Source organism: Sciurus vulgaris, assembly GCF_902686455.1.
Source record: "Sciurus vulgaris genome assembly, chromosome: 18".
In the NCBI taxonomy this organism is placed as follows: domain Eukaryota; kingdom Metazoa; phylum Chordata; class Mammalia; order Rodentia; family Sciuridae; genus Sciurus; species Sciurus vulgaris.
This window is the reverse complement of record NC_136479.1, coordinates 17,292,199-17,309,656: the sequence shown is the minus strand read 5'-3', so window position 1 is coordinate 17,309,656 and position 17,458 is coordinate 17,292,199. Positions and strand designations below refer to the sequence as shown.

The 17,458-nt window shown below is 40.7% G+C and overlaps 1 protein-coding gene across 1 annotated transcript in view; it reads left to right on the top strand.

The window, feature by feature from the left end:
- The window catches only part of COG7 (component of oligomeric golgi complex 7), a 62,011-nt gene continuing 44,553 nt past the window's right edge, over positions 1 to 17,458 (top strand). Inside the window, exons 1-6 of the mRNA XM_079121751.1 lie at positions 1 to 319; positions 4,882 to 5,030; positions 5,321 to 5,437; positions 8,028 to 8,196; positions 15,860 to 15,942; positions 16,677 to 16,799. Coding sequence (XP_078977877.1) covers positions 151 to 319; positions 4,882 to 5,030; positions 5,321 to 5,437; positions 8,028 to 8,196; positions 15,860 to 15,942; positions 16,677 to 16,799 — 810 coding nt within the window. The 5' untranslated portion in view covers positions 1 to 150. The remainder of the gene's footprint in view (positions 320 to 4,881; positions 5,031 to 5,320; positions 5,438 to 8,027; positions 8,197 to 15,859; positions 15,943 to 16,676; positions 16,800 to 17,458) is intronic.

Genomic DNA, 17,458 nt, shown 5'->3' with positions numbered 1-17,458 from the left:
CGAGCCGGTGGACTGAGCGGCCGTAAAGCGACGAGTTGCGGGTGCTGTGGAGGCCGGCTTCCGTGTTCCCGCAGTGTCGCCCGCTTCTGCGTCCCTGGGGCCGCCTGAAGCCCACTCCTCAGGCCTGGACAGGCCTGAGGCCGTGTCGCCATGGACTTCTCCAAGTTCCTGGCCGACGACTTCGACGTGAAAGAGTGGATCAATGCGGCCTTCAGAGCTGGCCCGAAAGAGACGGCAGCCGGGAAGGCGGACGGCCACGCAGCCACCCTGGTGATGAAGCTGCAGCTGTTCATCCAGGAGGTGAACCACGCCGTGGAGGGTGAGCCGCGCGGGGCCCCGGCCACCGGACCCCCGAGCCCGGCTGGCAGAGGTGCCGGAACTGGGCTGGGGGGTTGCCTGGAGGTGCACGGATTGGGCGGTAAATACGAGCTTCGGGTGCTGAGAAAGCAGCCCTGCAGACCTGACGGCATCCAGGAGAAAGTCCCAGCCCGGTGCTGAACTGTCTTTAACCCTTGCTGAGTTTGCACATTGGTTTTCTTATTTTGGGGGGACGGAGGTACCGAGTATTGAACCCAGGGACACTTAACCTCTGAGCCACATCCCCAGCCCTGTTTTATATTTTATTTAGAAGACAGGGTCTCAATGAGTTGCTTAGCACCTGGCTAATATGCTGAGGCTGGCTTTGAACTCACGATCCTCCAGCCTCAGCCTCCAGAGCCGCTGGGATCGCAGGCGTGCGACATCGCGTCTGGCTGCACATTGGTTTTCTACCTCTTGCAGTTCTGTAAAGTTTCCTTTAAAGACTCAAAAGACACACTTTTGAGATTACTAAATCATGACTGATCCTTATATATTTGGCGAAATATATTAAAGGGGTGTGGGAAGGACAGAAATCTGGGAAATAATATTTTAATGGGTCTTTATGTTAATGGAGGAAGAAGGACTGCTGAGTGGAAACTTGAACCATTTTGAAAAGAGAGTTATAAAAAATAATATCCACCAGCAACCACTTCAAATACTTCCTCTATTTGACTTTATTTTGCTGTATGTTGATTCATTACATTCTGCACACCAGCTTTCTGCTAGGCTCTGTTGGAATAACCAAATTGCTTCCGCTCAAACTGAATGGTAAATAGAACTTTGTTTTATAGATATGCCCATTGTTGAAGAAAAGGAACTAGAGGCTTTTTTTTTTTTTTTTTTTTCAGTGCAACTTCTTTATTGTGTTTTGAATCTTTTACTAATTAGGAAACATCTACTATCTTGTATCAAGAAGTACTATCTTGTACTGAGGGGGCTGGGGTTGTAGCCCAGTGGTAGAGTGCTCTCCTAGCATGTAGGAGGCACTGAGTTTGATTCTCAGCACCACATATAAATTAATTAATTAAAGGTCCATCAAGAACTAAAAAAATATTTTAAAAAAGAAACGGGTACTGGGGATGAAAAGTTAACTCTGTAGATTGCTGCCGGTGGGGGAAATATGTAAACAGTTAAATTATAATGAAGGATGGCTTTAAGGAGTCTAGAACCTGGAGCCCTGAGAACTGGCAGATAGGTGCAGTTATCTCTTGCCTGGGAGAATCCTAAAGGGCTTCCCCGCTAGGCCTTGAAGGAGAACTTCTTAGGGCAGAGAGGATATTAAAAAATAGTGTAATAACAGATATTTGAGGACGTGGTATATGCCATACTATTCTAAGTGCTTTATATGTGTTAAACAAGTGAGTAAGTAGATTGAAAACCCTTTCCATCTATTTTGCCCTCATCTTTGGGAATATTTGGAAATTGGTGAGAGCCTTTTTAATTGCGCAAATGTAACTCAGTGGTGAAGAGCCCCTGAATAGCTGGATGTGGTAGCACACGCCTGTAATCCCAGTGGCTTGGGAGACTGAGGCAGGAGGATTCCAAGTTCAAAGCCAGGCCCAGTAACTTAGCAAGACCCTAAGCAAATTGGTGAGACTTCGTCTCAAAATAAAAAATAAAAAACCTGGAGGATGTGGCTCAGTGGTTAAGCACCCCTGGGTTCAATCCCTGGTACCAAACAAACAAACAAACAAAAAACATTGCTGGGTCCTTCCACTAAATGTCCATTATAGTGAAAGAGAGATAATAATGTGGCTCCAACTAGGGTAATGGCAGTAAAGATGGTGAGAAGTAGAAACTTTAAGATATTTTTAGGAGCAAGAAAGGGAAGAATTTGCAAATGGATTGGAATGAGGGATAAAAGGGAGAGAAAACAAAGAATGATAGCAGATTCTTGAACTAAGCCTCTGTGGATAGTGGTAACCAAACATATAGTACATTGAGAGAATTTTGAAGTGAACGTCCATAAACTCACTATCTAGATTATACAATTAACATTATACTCCTCTTGCTTTATCACAGATCTGTTCATTTATCCACTCCCTCTATTCATTCATCCATCTAATTTTTTTGGTGTATTTAAAAATAAGTTGTAGATACATACTGGTAAATTTCACTCCTCAATATTTCAGTTAGAACCCTCAACATTAGAGTGCAATATTTATTTACCATTTTCTTTGTTACTTTTAGATAAAATTTACACAGATAAAATGCATGGGTATTATCTGATGAGTCTGCTGAGTTTGGGCAAATGTATTCAACTACTGTAACTTAGACTGCCATCAAAACATAGAATGTTGCTGTCACCCAGATGTGCCCTTGCCCCTGAGGAGGCAACTACTGGAAGAGAGAAGTTTATTTTTTCTCTTTCCACATATTTTATTGGTGCAGTACAGTTGTACATAATGATGGAATGTGTTGTTTTATATATTTGTTTATGCCCACAAGGTAACAATATAATTTGTCCAATATCACTCCTCAGCACTCCGCAGGTAGTTTTTTTTTTTTTTTTTTTTTTGTTGTTGTTGTTTTGGTTTTGGTACAAGAGATTGAACCCAGGGACGCTTATCCACTGAGCCACATCCCCAGGCACCCCCCTTTTTTCTGGGTACTAGGGATTGAACTAAGAGACATTTGACCACTGAGCAACATCCCCAACCCTTTTTTGTATTTTATTTAAGACAGGGGTCTCACTGAGTTGCTTAGTGCCTCGCTTTTGCTGAGGCTGTCTTTGAACTTGTGATCCTCAGCCTCCTGAGCAGCTGAGAGTACAGGTGTGCACCACCATGCCCAGCCCCAACCTTTTTTTAAGATTTTGCTTTGAGACAGAGCCTCACTAATCTGCTTAGGGCTTCAGGTTGCTGAGGCTGACCTCAAACTTGCATTCCTCCTACCTCAGTATCCCAAGTTGCTGGGATCACAGGAATGAGCCACCATCTGTCAGAGACAGTTTTTAAAATAGATACAGGAGTAGGCCAAATTTTGGGAGGCTGAGGAGAGTGAAAGAAAGGTTCACAGGAACCAGCCAGGACCTGAAGAGCGACTAAGATTTAGCCAATGGGAGATGTCACTGGGGCCATGTCAGCCCTGTTGAAGTCAATGAGGTGTGCGTGTGTGCGTTGAGGAAACCTTTACATGTTCTGTCCCTGATCCCTTAGCTTTTGACCTGTTCTTGGGTCAGTATTGGGAACAGATTGTAATTTTGTGGCAGAGGTGGATGAAAATGTTTCTGCAGTACCTCATCAAGATGTTAGGGCTCCATTCTATGCACTGGTGGAGCAGGAGACTGTGGGTGCCTTTGCTTGATTTTTCAGTGAATTGTTCTTAAAGGGTTAAAGGGTTCTGCTGGATACCTCCCAATCCAGATAACATATCATGGTCTGCAGAGATTTTCCAAACTGTATTCTACACTTGGAACATCCATTTAAAAACACAGGTTCCTTGGGCTGGGGTTATAGCTCAGTTGGTAGAGTGCTTGCCTTACAAGCACAGGGCCCTGAGTTCAATCCCCAGCACCGCAAAAACAACAACAACAAAAAAACCCCAAAAAAACACAGGTTCCTTGATCTCATACCAGACCTACTAAATAAAACTCTCTGGCAGGTGGCCCCAGGACCTGCATTTTAACCACATCCCTGTTGACACTGGTGCTCTGTGGGACTACATTTTGGAATGACCATGAGTCAACATTACTACTTTCTCATCATACTTTTGACTGTCTTCAGAAAGTTACTTAAGTGGTAAAGCACCATCACCTGGCTGTGGATGACACCATTTTGAAAGGACTGCCTGGAGAAACTGACCGCGTGCTCCTCCTTAACACACCACTGTGCAGACCACTCAGTAGCCACATAAGGGCTGGACTCTGGTGCTGCAGTTCTAGGGGTACAATTTGCCTCCTTGTCAGTCTGAATAGGGCAGCAGTGAAGAAGCAGGCTAATGGTTTTCAGTGCGTGGTCCTGGGACCAGCATCATTGTGTGAAGATATTAGAAATGCAGATCTCGGGCCCCACCCCATACCTGCTGAGCGATTCTGAAACAGGTTCAGGTTGAGAACCACTGGACTAACTAGAGACTCCCCCACAGTTTATCTCCTCCAACCTGGTTGGCATGAACTTCAGCTCATTAACTGGGGTCACCCATGAATACATACACCTTCCTAATCCCTCAAACTTATAAAATACCTGGATTCAGTATATGACTCACTCAGTTTTCAGGGTCTGCAGTATGGCAGCCATAGTACCTAGGAAACTTACTTATCCTAAGAATTGCCAAAAGTTACTGGGTGCGAGTGGCATATGCCTGTAACCCAAGCTACTTGGGAGACGAGGCAGGAGGAGGGCATGGACCTCACCACCCGTCCTCTCTCCTGCCCGTTGCTTCCTACAAGCTCTAAAAGCTGTGTGATTGGTATGCTTCAGGAAGTTTCCTTTCTGTTTTCTCTCATATATCAAAGTCTTCACTGGGGACTGGTCCAATTTTCACCTTTTGTGCATGTTGCTGTTCTTGATTTTGCTGCAGAAACAAGTCACCAGGCCCTTCAGAACATGCCCAAAGTGCTCCGTGATGTTGAAGCTCTGAAGCAGGAGGCGTCTTTTCTAAAAGAGCAGATGATTCTTGTCAAGGAGGACATTAAAAAATTTGAGCAGGACACATCGCAGTCGATGCAGGTATTTTGACTCCTGTCCTACATGGTGATTCTGGTTCTGGAAGATGTTCACTCTCACAAGGGGCGTAGAACAGCACAGCATTGCTAGCGGCCAACCTGAACTCAGTTCTCCCCAGCATTCTGATTGCCTTTCAGCTTCGTCCTTTCCACTTACTTATCTCTTCAGCATGCTGAGCAGAATAAACTAGGTGAACTGAAGAAGGCGCATGCCACGAAGCTCATGCTTCAAGTCCCTGGTGGAAGGTAGAGGAAAAGGCACCCCTGCTTCATTGTGGCATCTTTTTCTTTCAGGTATTGGTGGAAATCGACCAGGTGAAGTCCCGGATGCAGCTTGCTGCTGAATCTCTTCAGGAAGCAGACAAGTGGAGCACGCTGAGTGCTGATATTGAGGAGACATTTAAGACCCAAGTAGGCATCTTAGGGCATATTGTACAGTTCACTTAGGCAGGACCTTGAGGTTTGTGGAAGGCAAGTGCTACAGCCTTTCCTCAGTGATGTCAGTGCGGCAGGCAGAAACGTTCGGACGTCCTGGAGGGAAGATCTGAAACCGCCCTCAGTGCTTCCGCCCACTTTACTTTGCACACTTGGCTTGAATGAAGCCTCTGGGTCATGGAGAGTGGGTGGAGGAGGAGCCTCAGTAAACATGCCCAGGCCAGGTGCGCTGCTGCCCAGCTGTAAGGCAGCGGCTTGGAGGCTGACACAGGAGATCGCAAATGGGAGACCAGCCTGGGCAGCTTAGACCCAGTCTCAGAAGAAAAAAGAAAAGAGAAGGGCTGGTAATGTGGCTCTGTGGTAAAGTGCTTGCCTAACGTGCGTGAGGCTCAATCCCAAGGACTGCAATCAATCAGTCAATCAGGTACCTGGTTATAATAATTAATAGTTTACTATTATAACTACTAATGTTAATTAGCAGTTTAAATAAATCTTGTTTTTTTGCCCTTTACTATCCTGATACTTGAAACTAACTGCCCACAAGACCCAGCTATATCCAGCTATACTCCCCTTGGCCTTTGACATTTCAAAAACTGAATTCTGTTTTTATTTTTTTTTTTTTTTCAGAATTGGGCATAGAGTCCAGGGTCTCATGCATGCTAGGCAAGTGCTCCACCACTGAGCTACGTCCCTGACCCTTTTTATTTTTATTTTGAGACAAGGTCTTGTTAAGTTGCCAGGCTGGCCTTGAACTTACGATGTTCCTGACTCAGGCCTCTTGAGTAGTTGGGATTGCAGTGTATGCCACCATGCCCAACTGAATTCTTTGTCTCCAAAGCCACAAACCACTGTTCTTTCCTGTGTTCACCTCATCCTGGTTAATAGGGCCGTTTTCCATCCAAGCCTTTAGCCTAGAAACCTCAGAAGTCTTAACCGTTCCCTCTTCCCTGTTCAGTTACGTCTGTTCTTTTTACCTCTCTGCTGTGATTCTAGTCAGGCTTTTAATCATTTGTTCCTGGACCATTACAACAGATATCCATTGGTCTCTTTGCCACTAGGTTCCTACCCCGCTCCAGTTTATCTTCCACATGTGACCATAGGGATCTCTGAAAGCATAAATTGGCACGTGCCATTTCCATATCTCCCTCCCCTCTCCTGCATTTTAACGTTCAATGATTTCCCATTTTCTTCTGGATCAATTCTGAGCCCACCATCAGGGCAAGCCTGCGTTTCAGGACCGATTGTGGCCTGCTTTTTCAACTTTTCCCTGGCCCCTCCCTCCATGTCTCTCTGCCTGTTACTTCTCCAGACCAGTGTGCCATCTCCTTTCCTGTCTTCAGTTCTCTGCCTGAACTGTCCCTTCCTCTGCTTTTCTTTGCATCAGAGTGAACTTCTACTCATCCCTCTAGGTCCAGCCAAAGCACCATATCATAGCTATCATAGCTCTGCCCACACTCCTTGACTCTCTGAGGCAAAACTGATTGCTCCTGTAACACTTGAGCCATTGTTCTGAAAGTGTATCATAATCTTTCTATCCCACTGAGCTGTGAGCACATCTTTGTAATGTGACCTTCCTTATCGTGGAGTCTCAGGTATCTAATACAATGTCTGATACATTATAGATCACCATTGAATGCTGAAATACTATCAGTTAGTACTTTCTTAATTAAGTCTTCATTTTTCTAATTAAAAATATAACGTGTGTATCGTAGAAGATTTGAAGAATTCAGAGAATACACAAGGAAGAAAAGAAAATGACCCATAGTTCTAGACCCTAGTAATATATTTTTTAAGCCTGTTAGGTAATTTTTTCATGTGTTTGTATACCTTTTTACTTAGGGATGTATTTTGTGTGTATGTAAATGTCATGGGTATGTATTTTAAGTTATAAGTGTGTTTTGTATATCTTTCATATATTACATTGATATATGTGAAACAAAATTAGGACTCTTGTGTTTATATACTTTTTATAGTGTTTATTTCATTTAATAGTAAGTTGTAAATATCTTGTTTTACAGACCTAATTTTGGGTGTCTGTACAGGATTCCACATACCATTATGAGCGTCCCATAATTTGTATTTCATTTGTTATAATGGAAGATTTATGTTGCTTCCAGGCTTTTATTATTTCAACACTAAAATCACATTAATTATAATATATTAATATCTCTACATCCCTTAAAGAAATAATCATTTCTTTAAGACCCATTTCTTGAAGAGAAAATACCAAGTTAAATGATGTGAATATGTTTAAGACTCTTGTCACATTGCTGTTCTAGTGAGTGAGTGGACATGTATGACACCAGAGTGTCTTTTTTTCTTTGCACCCTTACCAAGAATAGATCTCATAATTTTTCAAAAGAGTTCCTCTTTTATTTTTTTTTTAGAGGAAAATGGCATATTCTTGTTTTAATTTGCATTTGAGTACTAATAAGGGTTGAACATAATGTTTATGGGCCATTTTATTTGTGTATTGCAAATTGCCTTTTCTTGTATTTTATTCATTCCCAGTTGAGGTAGCAGAAGTCTTTCAAAATAAATATCCTCTATTCTCATCTTTTTATAGGACATCACTGTGATTTCTGCCAAGCTAACCGGCATGCAGAACAGCTTAACGATGCTTGTTGATACTCCAGACTACTCAGAAAAATGTGTGCACTTAGAGGCCTTGAAGAACAGGCTGGAGGCCCTGGCCAGTCCCCAGATTGTAGCTGCCTTCACTTCTCAGTCTGTAGGTGAGTGTGGCTCTTTCTTGTCTCTGCGTGTTTCTTTATAAAGATAAGACTTTCTGAGTCTTCAGTCTTGAGAATGTCTCGATGTTGATCAAGTTATAAAGACCGGAAGTAGCTGTGCACCATGGCACCCGTCTTGGGAGGGTGGAGACAGGAGGATCACAAGTTCAAGGTCATCCTCAGCAACTTAGCAAGACCCTGTCTCAAAATAATTAAAATAATAATTTTAAAATAATTAAAGGGGCCGAGGATATAGCTCAGTGGTAAAGCACCCCTGGGTTCAATCCTCAGGACTCAAAAATAAATAAATTAATTAATAAATGAAAGGGTTAAGAGTGTAGCTCAGTTGTACAGCTCTTGGGTAGTATGTGTAAGGACCTGGGTTTGATCTGCAGTACTACAAAGAAAAAAAATTGGAAATAAATTATAACTTATGATGCTTATGTGTTTCCAACATTTTATATGAAATTTTCAAACAGAAAAGTTGAAACAGATACCATGAGCACACCCTCTGGATTCCAGCATTAGCATTATGCTGCAGTTTGCTTTATCACATGTCTACCAACCTGTCCATCCATCAGTTCATCTTAGTTTTTCTGATGCATTTCAAAGTTGCAAACATCAGACGCCACGCTCCTCAACACTTCAGTATTCGTATCAGTAAATACAACTCAAAATTGGATTATGATCATTAGGTAAAGTTTATATTTAGAGAAATGTACAAAATTTAAATGTGCCATTGGAATGAGTTTTGACCCTTATCAAGAATATTATGATGTTAAGTTATTGTTCAGCATTTCACTTTCCCTCATTCTTCCATTCTTGGTCATCTTCAAGACTACTGATTAACCAGGAAGCAGCAGCAGGAAAGTTGTTTTCTTACCTTCACAACATTTATATTAGAATAGAGTCTCTACCTCTTCTGCTTCCTTTGCATCTGCTCCTATATTACTTGAGCTTTTCTCCTCTGGGTTCAGTATTCTCCAAACCCTGTTCTGTTGAGATCACCAACAGTCATATCATCACCAAACTTGAAGACCTGGTATTAGTTTATGTTTTCCTGTTTCTCATTATCAGAGCAGTAGATGATATTTTACTCTGTGTCTCTTCTGTTCTGAAAACACTTCTCTTTCTCAGCCCCTGAGATGAAGCATCAGTTTCATTTAAATGGTGGTATACTTCCAGTGATGAAATTAAGTCATAAAATAACTTCTCATCTTAGCTGGTATAGTGGTCACACCTGTAAGCTCAGTGGCTCAGGAGACTGAGGCAGGAGGATCACAAGTTCAAGGCCAGCCTCAGCAACTTAGCAAGACCCTAAGCCACGTGAGATCCTGTCTTTTAAAAAATAAAAAGGGCTGGGGATGTAGTTCAGTGGTTCAATCCTCAGTACCCCAGCACCCCTTAAAAAAAAGAACTCATATCTTAAGAATTTTGAGTTTTAAATTTGTTTCAGGGCAGGTGGGCATGCTGGGGCCAGCTTTCACTAATTTTTGTTTTTTTAGAAAGTTAAAGCTAGGTAATTATAAACATGAATATGTAGACACATGCACATGCACATATAAACTGTTATCACACATAAAATCATTAATATTCTAATATAGTGAGTTGACCATGTAATTTATTATTAAGCGAGGATATATTTATGTGCCTCAATAAAGCTGAGGTATACAAGTAGAATTGTGTATATTTAAGATGTGCAATGCGAGGCTTTGATATATATTGTAAGGTGATTTCCAAAATTAAGGGAGTTGCTTGCTTACATAGTTATCATTTTTTCTTACTGTGCTGAAAACACTTAAGATTTACTGTTAGCAAATTTCAAATACACAGCACATTGTTAGTAACCGTAGTCACCGTGCTGTGTATTAGATCCCCAGAACTTACTCTTCTTATAACTGGGAGTTTGTACCCTTTGACCAACATCTATTTCCCCCACCACCCTGCCCTGGCACCTGCCCTTCGTCTGTCTTTCTCTGAGTTCTTAGATTCCACGCATAGATGTGGCCTGCATTGCTTGTCTTCATTGTCTGACTTACTTCACTTACCACAATGCCTCTAGGGTTCATCTTTGTTGTTGCCAACGGTGGAATTTCCCACTTTTTTATGACTGAAGGTGTGCTTTCATAACTAAGCTGGGACAACAGGTACGAACCAGGACTGTTCAGGGCCAGTTGGGACTTATGGTCACTCCAAGTGTACAAAACCCCTGGGGAATGACCCCCTGGATGGCTGAGTATTTGGTGTGTGAGTGCAGCTTGGCCTCCTGTCCCCTCATAACACTGCTCCCTCCGAAGGCAGTTTCTCCCACTCAGTCGCTCCAGGTCAAGGGCTGAAAGGTCTGGCCTCACTTCCCTGCTAGTGAAGCCACATCAGAATTGGTGCCCCTTGAGGTCAGCCCTGGAGAACTGTGTACCTCTGTCCCCAGCAGAGAATTGTTTTGTCTATAGTCCCTGGGTCACGCAGTAACGAGGTTCAGAAAGCACTGAAGACTATGGTGTTAGGTCATGTTTATTTACTATGCTGTCAAAGTGAGCACTTAGATAATTTTTAAAAAATAAATATCATTACCAAATTTGTTAAATGCCTTTTAGCATCTATCAGGATCTAATTTATTATTTTTATTTCCACTGAACCACTAAGCATGGTAAATCATATAAATAGCATTCCTAATATGACCTATTTTTGCCTTTTAAGAACAAAACCTACTTGTTCACTCTGAATGTGTGTGTTTGTGTATGTGTGTAAATGTACTGCTAGATATTTGTTAATTTTTAGATTTTTCTTTTTGTTGAGATACCATGAGTGAATATCTTTGCTTGGCTTTGGTATCATGATTGTGTTGAGTTCTAAAGGCACTTGGGAAACTTTTCACTTTTTTACTTCTTGCTCTATTAGTATTTAAATATAATTTTTATTAAATATTGCCATGGCCCCATTGAATGCTTTCTATCTTAGTTCATATTGGGTATTAAATATTATGAGCTCTGCTTTCTTTTTTGTTTGCTTTAGTAGGTCTTTGTCCTTGTTTATAATCTTCAGACTTTCGGGGGATTAGTCCTTTTCCTCAGCCCTGGGGATGGAACCCAGGTCCTTGTGCTTGCTAGGCAGGTGCTCTATCATTGCGTGATATTACCAGCTTCTGCTTTTTTATTTTTATTTTTTTTAATTTTTAAGTTTGAGACAGGGTCTGGCTCAGTTGCTCAGACTGGCCTCAAACTTGTGATCCTCCTGCCTTAGCCTCCTGAGTACCTGGGATTATAGGCTTGTGCCACTGCACCTGGCTTTGGTATTGTCTTTTCACTGTGTTAATAGTGTTCTTTTGCACAAGTTTTAAATTTTGATGTAGTCTAATATATTTACTAATATATTTATTTTTCATTTTTCCCTCGTGATTTTATTGTTACATCCAGGAAATAATTGTCGAATCTACTGTTACGTTTTTTCCTGGTTTTCTCCTAAGGGTTTTGTAATTTTAGCTCTTACTTTTAGTCTTCAATTCATTTGAGTTTTTTTTTTTTTTTTTTTTTTTTCCTGATACTTGGGATGGAACTCAGAACTTCAAGTGTATTAGGCAAGCATTTTACACTGAGCTACACCCCCAGCCCTTAAGTTAATTTTTATAGTTCATTTTTGTAAGAGTCCATCTTTTTTCTTTTGCATATTCAGTTTTCTGGGTACCATTTGTTGAAAAATTTTCTTTTCTCCATTGACTGATCTTGGCACTCTTGTTGAAAATCATTTGACCTTGTATATGAGTGTTCGTTTCTGGATCCACTATTGTTCTGGATCAGAATATACTCTCTATATAATCTATATAAAGATGTTTATATGTCTGTGCTTATGTCAGAACCACACTCTTTTTATTGTTGTAACTTTGTAGTTAGTTTTGAAGTCAGAAAATATGAGACTCATTCTGTTTGCTTTTAAAATGGTATGATTATTCAGGGTTCCTTTAGATTTCATAAAATTTTAAGGATGGATTTTTCTGTTCCTGCAAAAAATGTTGAGATTTGGGAAGGAATTGCATTAAATCTGCAGATCACTTTGACTAGTATTGACATCTTGATATTAAGTCTTCCGATCCATAAGCATGGGGTATCTTTCCATTTATTTGTGTCTTTAATATCTTTCAGCAGTGCTTTGTAGTTTTCAGTGTATGTGTTTTAGCTCTTTCGTTAAGTTTATTCCTAAGCATTTTATTCTTTTTGATGTCAGTGTAACTGAAATTTTTAAAAATTTATTTTTAAGATGTTCATTATTAAATGTAAAGAAACAACAGAGTTTTATGTGTTGTTTTTGCATCTTGTAACTTTGCTAAATTTGTTTATTAGTTCTAATAGGATTTTGTGTGTTTGTAGTACTGGGGTTTGTACTACCTACTACTGAGCTACATTCTCAGCCCTTTTTATTTATTTTTATTTTGAGACAGGGTCTCACTAGATTTCTCAGACTGGCCTCAAACCTCCCATCTCAGACTCCTGAGTAGCTGGGATTGCATTACTTTACTCAGCTCCAAGAGTTTTGTGGACGCTTTAGGGTTTTCTGTATATAAGATCTTGCTTGCAAACAGAGATAAGATTTTTTTTCCTATTTGAATTCCTTTTATTTTCCTTGCCTAAATGCTCTGGTTAATACTTCCATTACTACATTCAATAGAATTGGAGAGAGTGGGCATCCTTGTCTTGTTTCTGATTTTATTTATTTATTTATTTAAAGCTATTTTTTAGTTGTTGATGAACCTTTATTTTATTTATTTTTATATGGTGCTGAGAATCGAACCCAGTACCTCGCACATGCTAAACTAGTGCTCTACCACTGAGCCACAACTCCAGCCCTACCCATATAAAAAATATTCAGTGGTGAAGATAATTCTAAGTCTTTCCTCTAAAATCAGAAACAAGGGCTGGGGTTGTGACTCAGTGGTAGAGCACTCACTTAGCATGTGCGAGGTACTGAGTTCGATTTTCAGCACCACATAAAAAAATAAGATAGAATAAAGGTCCATCAACAACTAAAAAAAAATTTAAAATAAAATAAAGACATTCTGTCCATCTCCAGCTAAAGATATTAAAAAAAAAAAAAAAAAAGTATATGGGCAGCCAGGCATGGTGACATATGTAATCCCAGCTACTTGGAAGGCTGATCACAAGTCCAAGACTAGCCTGGGCAACTGCGAGACCCTGTATCAAAATAAAAAGGAACGGGGATGTAAACCCAGGGGTTTTCTCAGTGATACAGTGCCTCTGGGTTCAATCCCCATTACCCCAGTAAAGAGCTAGATTTATTTAAATAAATAAATCAATAAAATCAGAAACAAGACAAGGATGCCCACTTTCTCCAATTCTATTGAATGTAGTAATGGGAGTATTAACCAGAGCATTTAGGCAAGGAAAATAAAAGGAATTCAAATAGGAAAAAAAATCTTATCTCTGTTTCCATTTCTTTAAGATTTCATGTTGGTAATTTGGGTGTTTTTAGGAATTGTCTGTTTTATCTAGGTTATTCCGTGAGTTGGTGTATAACTGTTTAAAGTACTCAATATGATCCTTTTTTAATTTCTGTGGCATTGGTAGTAATGCTTTCGTTTTTACTTGTCTTTAGTTCTCTTACGTCCTCTCTCTTTTTCATAGTGAATCTAAGTAAAGATTTGTCAAGTTTGTTTATCTTTTCAAAGAATCAACTACTAGCATTGACTTTTCTCTTTTATTTTCCTAGTCTGTTTTATTTATCTGCTTTAATCTTTATTTCTTTCCTTCTGCTATCTTTGGTTTTAGCTTATCTTATTTCTTCATTAAGATTTAGAGTTAGGTTGTTGATTTTTTAATATTATTATCATTATTATTATTTTGTGGTGCTGGGGATGGAACCCAGGGCCTTGTGCATGCTAGGCAAGTGCTTTATCACTGAGCCACATCCCCAGCTGAGATCTTTTTGAATGTAGGCATTTAAAGCCATGAATTACTTTCTTAGCTGCTTTCACTGCATCCTGTAAGTTTGGTATATTGTGTTTTCATTTCCATTTGTCTCTGAGCACTTTCTGATTTTCCTCAGAATTTCTTCTTTAATCCATTTGTTGTTTGAGAGCATGTTGTTTAATTTTTACATATTTTTAATTTTCCGGTTCTCTCTTTTCTTTTGATCTCTAGTTTGTTTCTATTGTGATGAGAAAAGATACTATAAGATTTCCGTGATTTCAGTCTTTTGAAATTTATTAGCACTTATTTTATGACCTAACTTATGGTCTGTCCTGGAGAATACTCCCTGTTCATTTGAGAAAAACACAGTCTGCTGTTTGTGTCTGCCAGGTCTAATTGTTCTATATTGTGGTTCAATTCCTCTGCTTCCTTATTGATCTTCTCTCTCTTGATATAACTTCTGATTGTGCCATTTGCTGTTGTGGTAAATTCTGCTTTATTATTCATTTAAAGAAGTTCTACTCTGTTGGGTAGACGTCTTGAAAATTGCGATCATACATTTAGACATGCACACATTGTAGCAGTTATTTCCTAAAAACTTTCTTTAAATGTACATCTAAATGTTAATGGCTAACAGAGTGTAGATTTCTCTTCTTATTGTTTTCCATTTTTTCTGCCATGAATGTGCTACTGATAGTGCTGAAAAACAATGCTATTTAAACAATCTTCTGTAACTTAGTACAGTTGTTGAGTGTCTGCTGTGTGTTGGGCTAATTTCTGGGGACAGTGAAGCAAGATAGGAGGTGTTGCAGCCCTCCTTGTAGCCTGTGTTTCCATGGATGAGAAAGATAATGAGCTGTTATATAAGTAACTAAATAAAATAAGTATAGGTTGTGATGGTTTCTGTGAAGAGAATGTGTGACAAGGAGTACAGGAGGAACCTAGTCTAGGTGGCTGAATAGGGACCAGAAGATCATCTTAGATACGGTAAGTACAAAGGCCCTGAGGCAGTAAAGAGCTAGATTTGTTCTTGGCACCTGACAGAGACCTGCTTGTCTCAGTGTTTTTTAGTTTATATAAATACCGGATTGACAAGTCAGATGGACTTGCTTTTTTTTGTAGGCCAGAACAGTTGAACATCAGCACTTTGGCCTCTGCTATAGTTTTGCATTCCTGCCATTGACAGCAAGTATCTAAAACTCTCTGGGCTGCAGTTTTCTCACCTACAAAATGAGGTCAATTATAAGTTATTTTAGGTACTTGTCGCTGACAGTTTGTGATTCAAATCAGGGCCAGGACTAGGTGAGGCAAGTGGGTGTGTCCTTGCACAACCCTGAGAGCGATGGCTTCCTTAAATTTTACATCCCAGGGTTGCCCTCCAGCCAGTGCCAGCCCTGATCTAATTCATTTTACCATACATATGGGCTGATAACTTTACTGATGGATAATCTCAGCTATATTAATGACGCTTATCGGTGATGCTTGTTGACTTTTAACAAGCAGGGCTTGTGTTGTCTGATTGTCAGGTAACATTCTGCTCCTGATCTTACTTATTTTCATATTTATGACCCCCACACATGAGCTAATTCATTAGCTCTGTAGGAAATTCTTTTTTTTTTTTTTTTTTTTCCTGTAGGAACTTCTGAATACTAGTTACATAGAATCACATTTAACCTAGTGAATTATATCTCTTAGCTACACCAGAAAGCCTGGTAACAGTTTGATATGTGTTTTATGTTGTTCTTTAGATCAGTCCAAAATGTTTGTGAAGGTTTTTACTGAAATTGACCGGATGCCTCAGCTCCTTGCATACTATTACAAGTGTCACAAGGTAAGAAACCATGAGCCATTAGGACTGTGGAGTGTTCGTAGCTCGGGCAACAGAATCCCAGTTTTAGACTCAAGGACTGTTTTTCTTTCAGTTAACCAGTAGGGGGTACTCTTGGTCCAGCGTATAGACTCATCTAATTGCCAGTCGGAAAACATCATCAGTCTTCCTTGTCTTTTGTAGTTATAGCTGGATTCATTTAGATGAATTCAAACAGACTTGAAAAATTGTTTTAATTTATTGCCTTTTTTTATCTTAAAGGAGATTCACGTCTTAAACTTTATTGTGCCCTCCAGCAAGCTGTGAGAATTTTGTAAGTTTATGGGGTCACCAAAAACCTCAGCAGCTTCCTGGGCTAACTTTCATTCCTCCAAGCCCAAGGCTTGAGGCCCATGTCTTTGAAACAGTAAGGTGAGGACCTGAAGCTTTAATACCCACTCACACCCACCTCTAAGGTCTGTTCTGGTGGAAACACCCTGGCATGCCTTTGGGGCAGAGTAAAAGGAGAGAGCTGCTTGGAGGGTGACAGATTCAAGGTTTGGATGATTATCAGAGCAGGTGACTCTGCTGTGTTTTGTTTGTTTTCTGCCTTCTTTTAAAAAAAAAGTGAGTGGATTCAATGGGTAGCAGGATAGCAGGCGGCAGTAACCCACTAGTGTTGGCAGAAGGGCAGGGCAGTTTTAGCAGGCAGCATATTTAGTGTACCCAGTGAGGTCCTCTTTGTTCTGCCTCTGCAGGTGCAGCTTTTAGCAGCCTGGCAAGAGCTGTGCCAGAGTGACCTACCCCTGGACCGCCAGCTTACTGGCCTCTATGATGCCTTGCTTGCTGCTTGGCACACACAAATCCAGTGGGCTACACAGGTAAGAGCTTACTTGGGTTTTAGGGGAGCAAAGCCCGGGTGACAAGAGAGCGCCTGCTGTCAGCTGCCAAACTCCATGGGAAGAACCTCCCCGTCTGTTGCCTTCACCCATGGGGTTAAAAGGCTTGGAAACCCACGTCAGTGAAATCCTTAGTTTCCATTAAAACTCCTCTTATCACCCTTATCCATATCTTAAATGGAATCTAATGTGACAGTGTTGCCTGTCGTTCAGCTAGGGAGCCTTTGGAATTCCTGGAAGCCATTATCTTCAGATCTGAAAGCAGGAGGCCCCTGGTCAGGTGGTGGAGTGAACAGACTGTTTATATCGTAACCTCAGGTGAAGCTTACCTGGCCTGCAGTTAGTTTCCCTTCTTGTCACAGCACACCTAGAGTTAGAAGAGGAGTATAATGTCGAAGACACCCTCTGAGCAGGGGCAAGGTGAGACAGAGGTTTAGGTGGAAGCTTTCCATCACTTACCCTCCCCAGGTCTCTAGGAATTTCCAGCCAGAGGGGAATGAAAGATGGTTGCTTTGTCTGCCTGCCAGGGGGTACAGCAGATCCTCTTCTAGAAGCAGCAGCCCAAGTACTTGGGGCGATGATGACATAGGCTTATTGGTGGTGTGGCTTATTATTTTCTTCACCATTAGCTGTGACTTGCT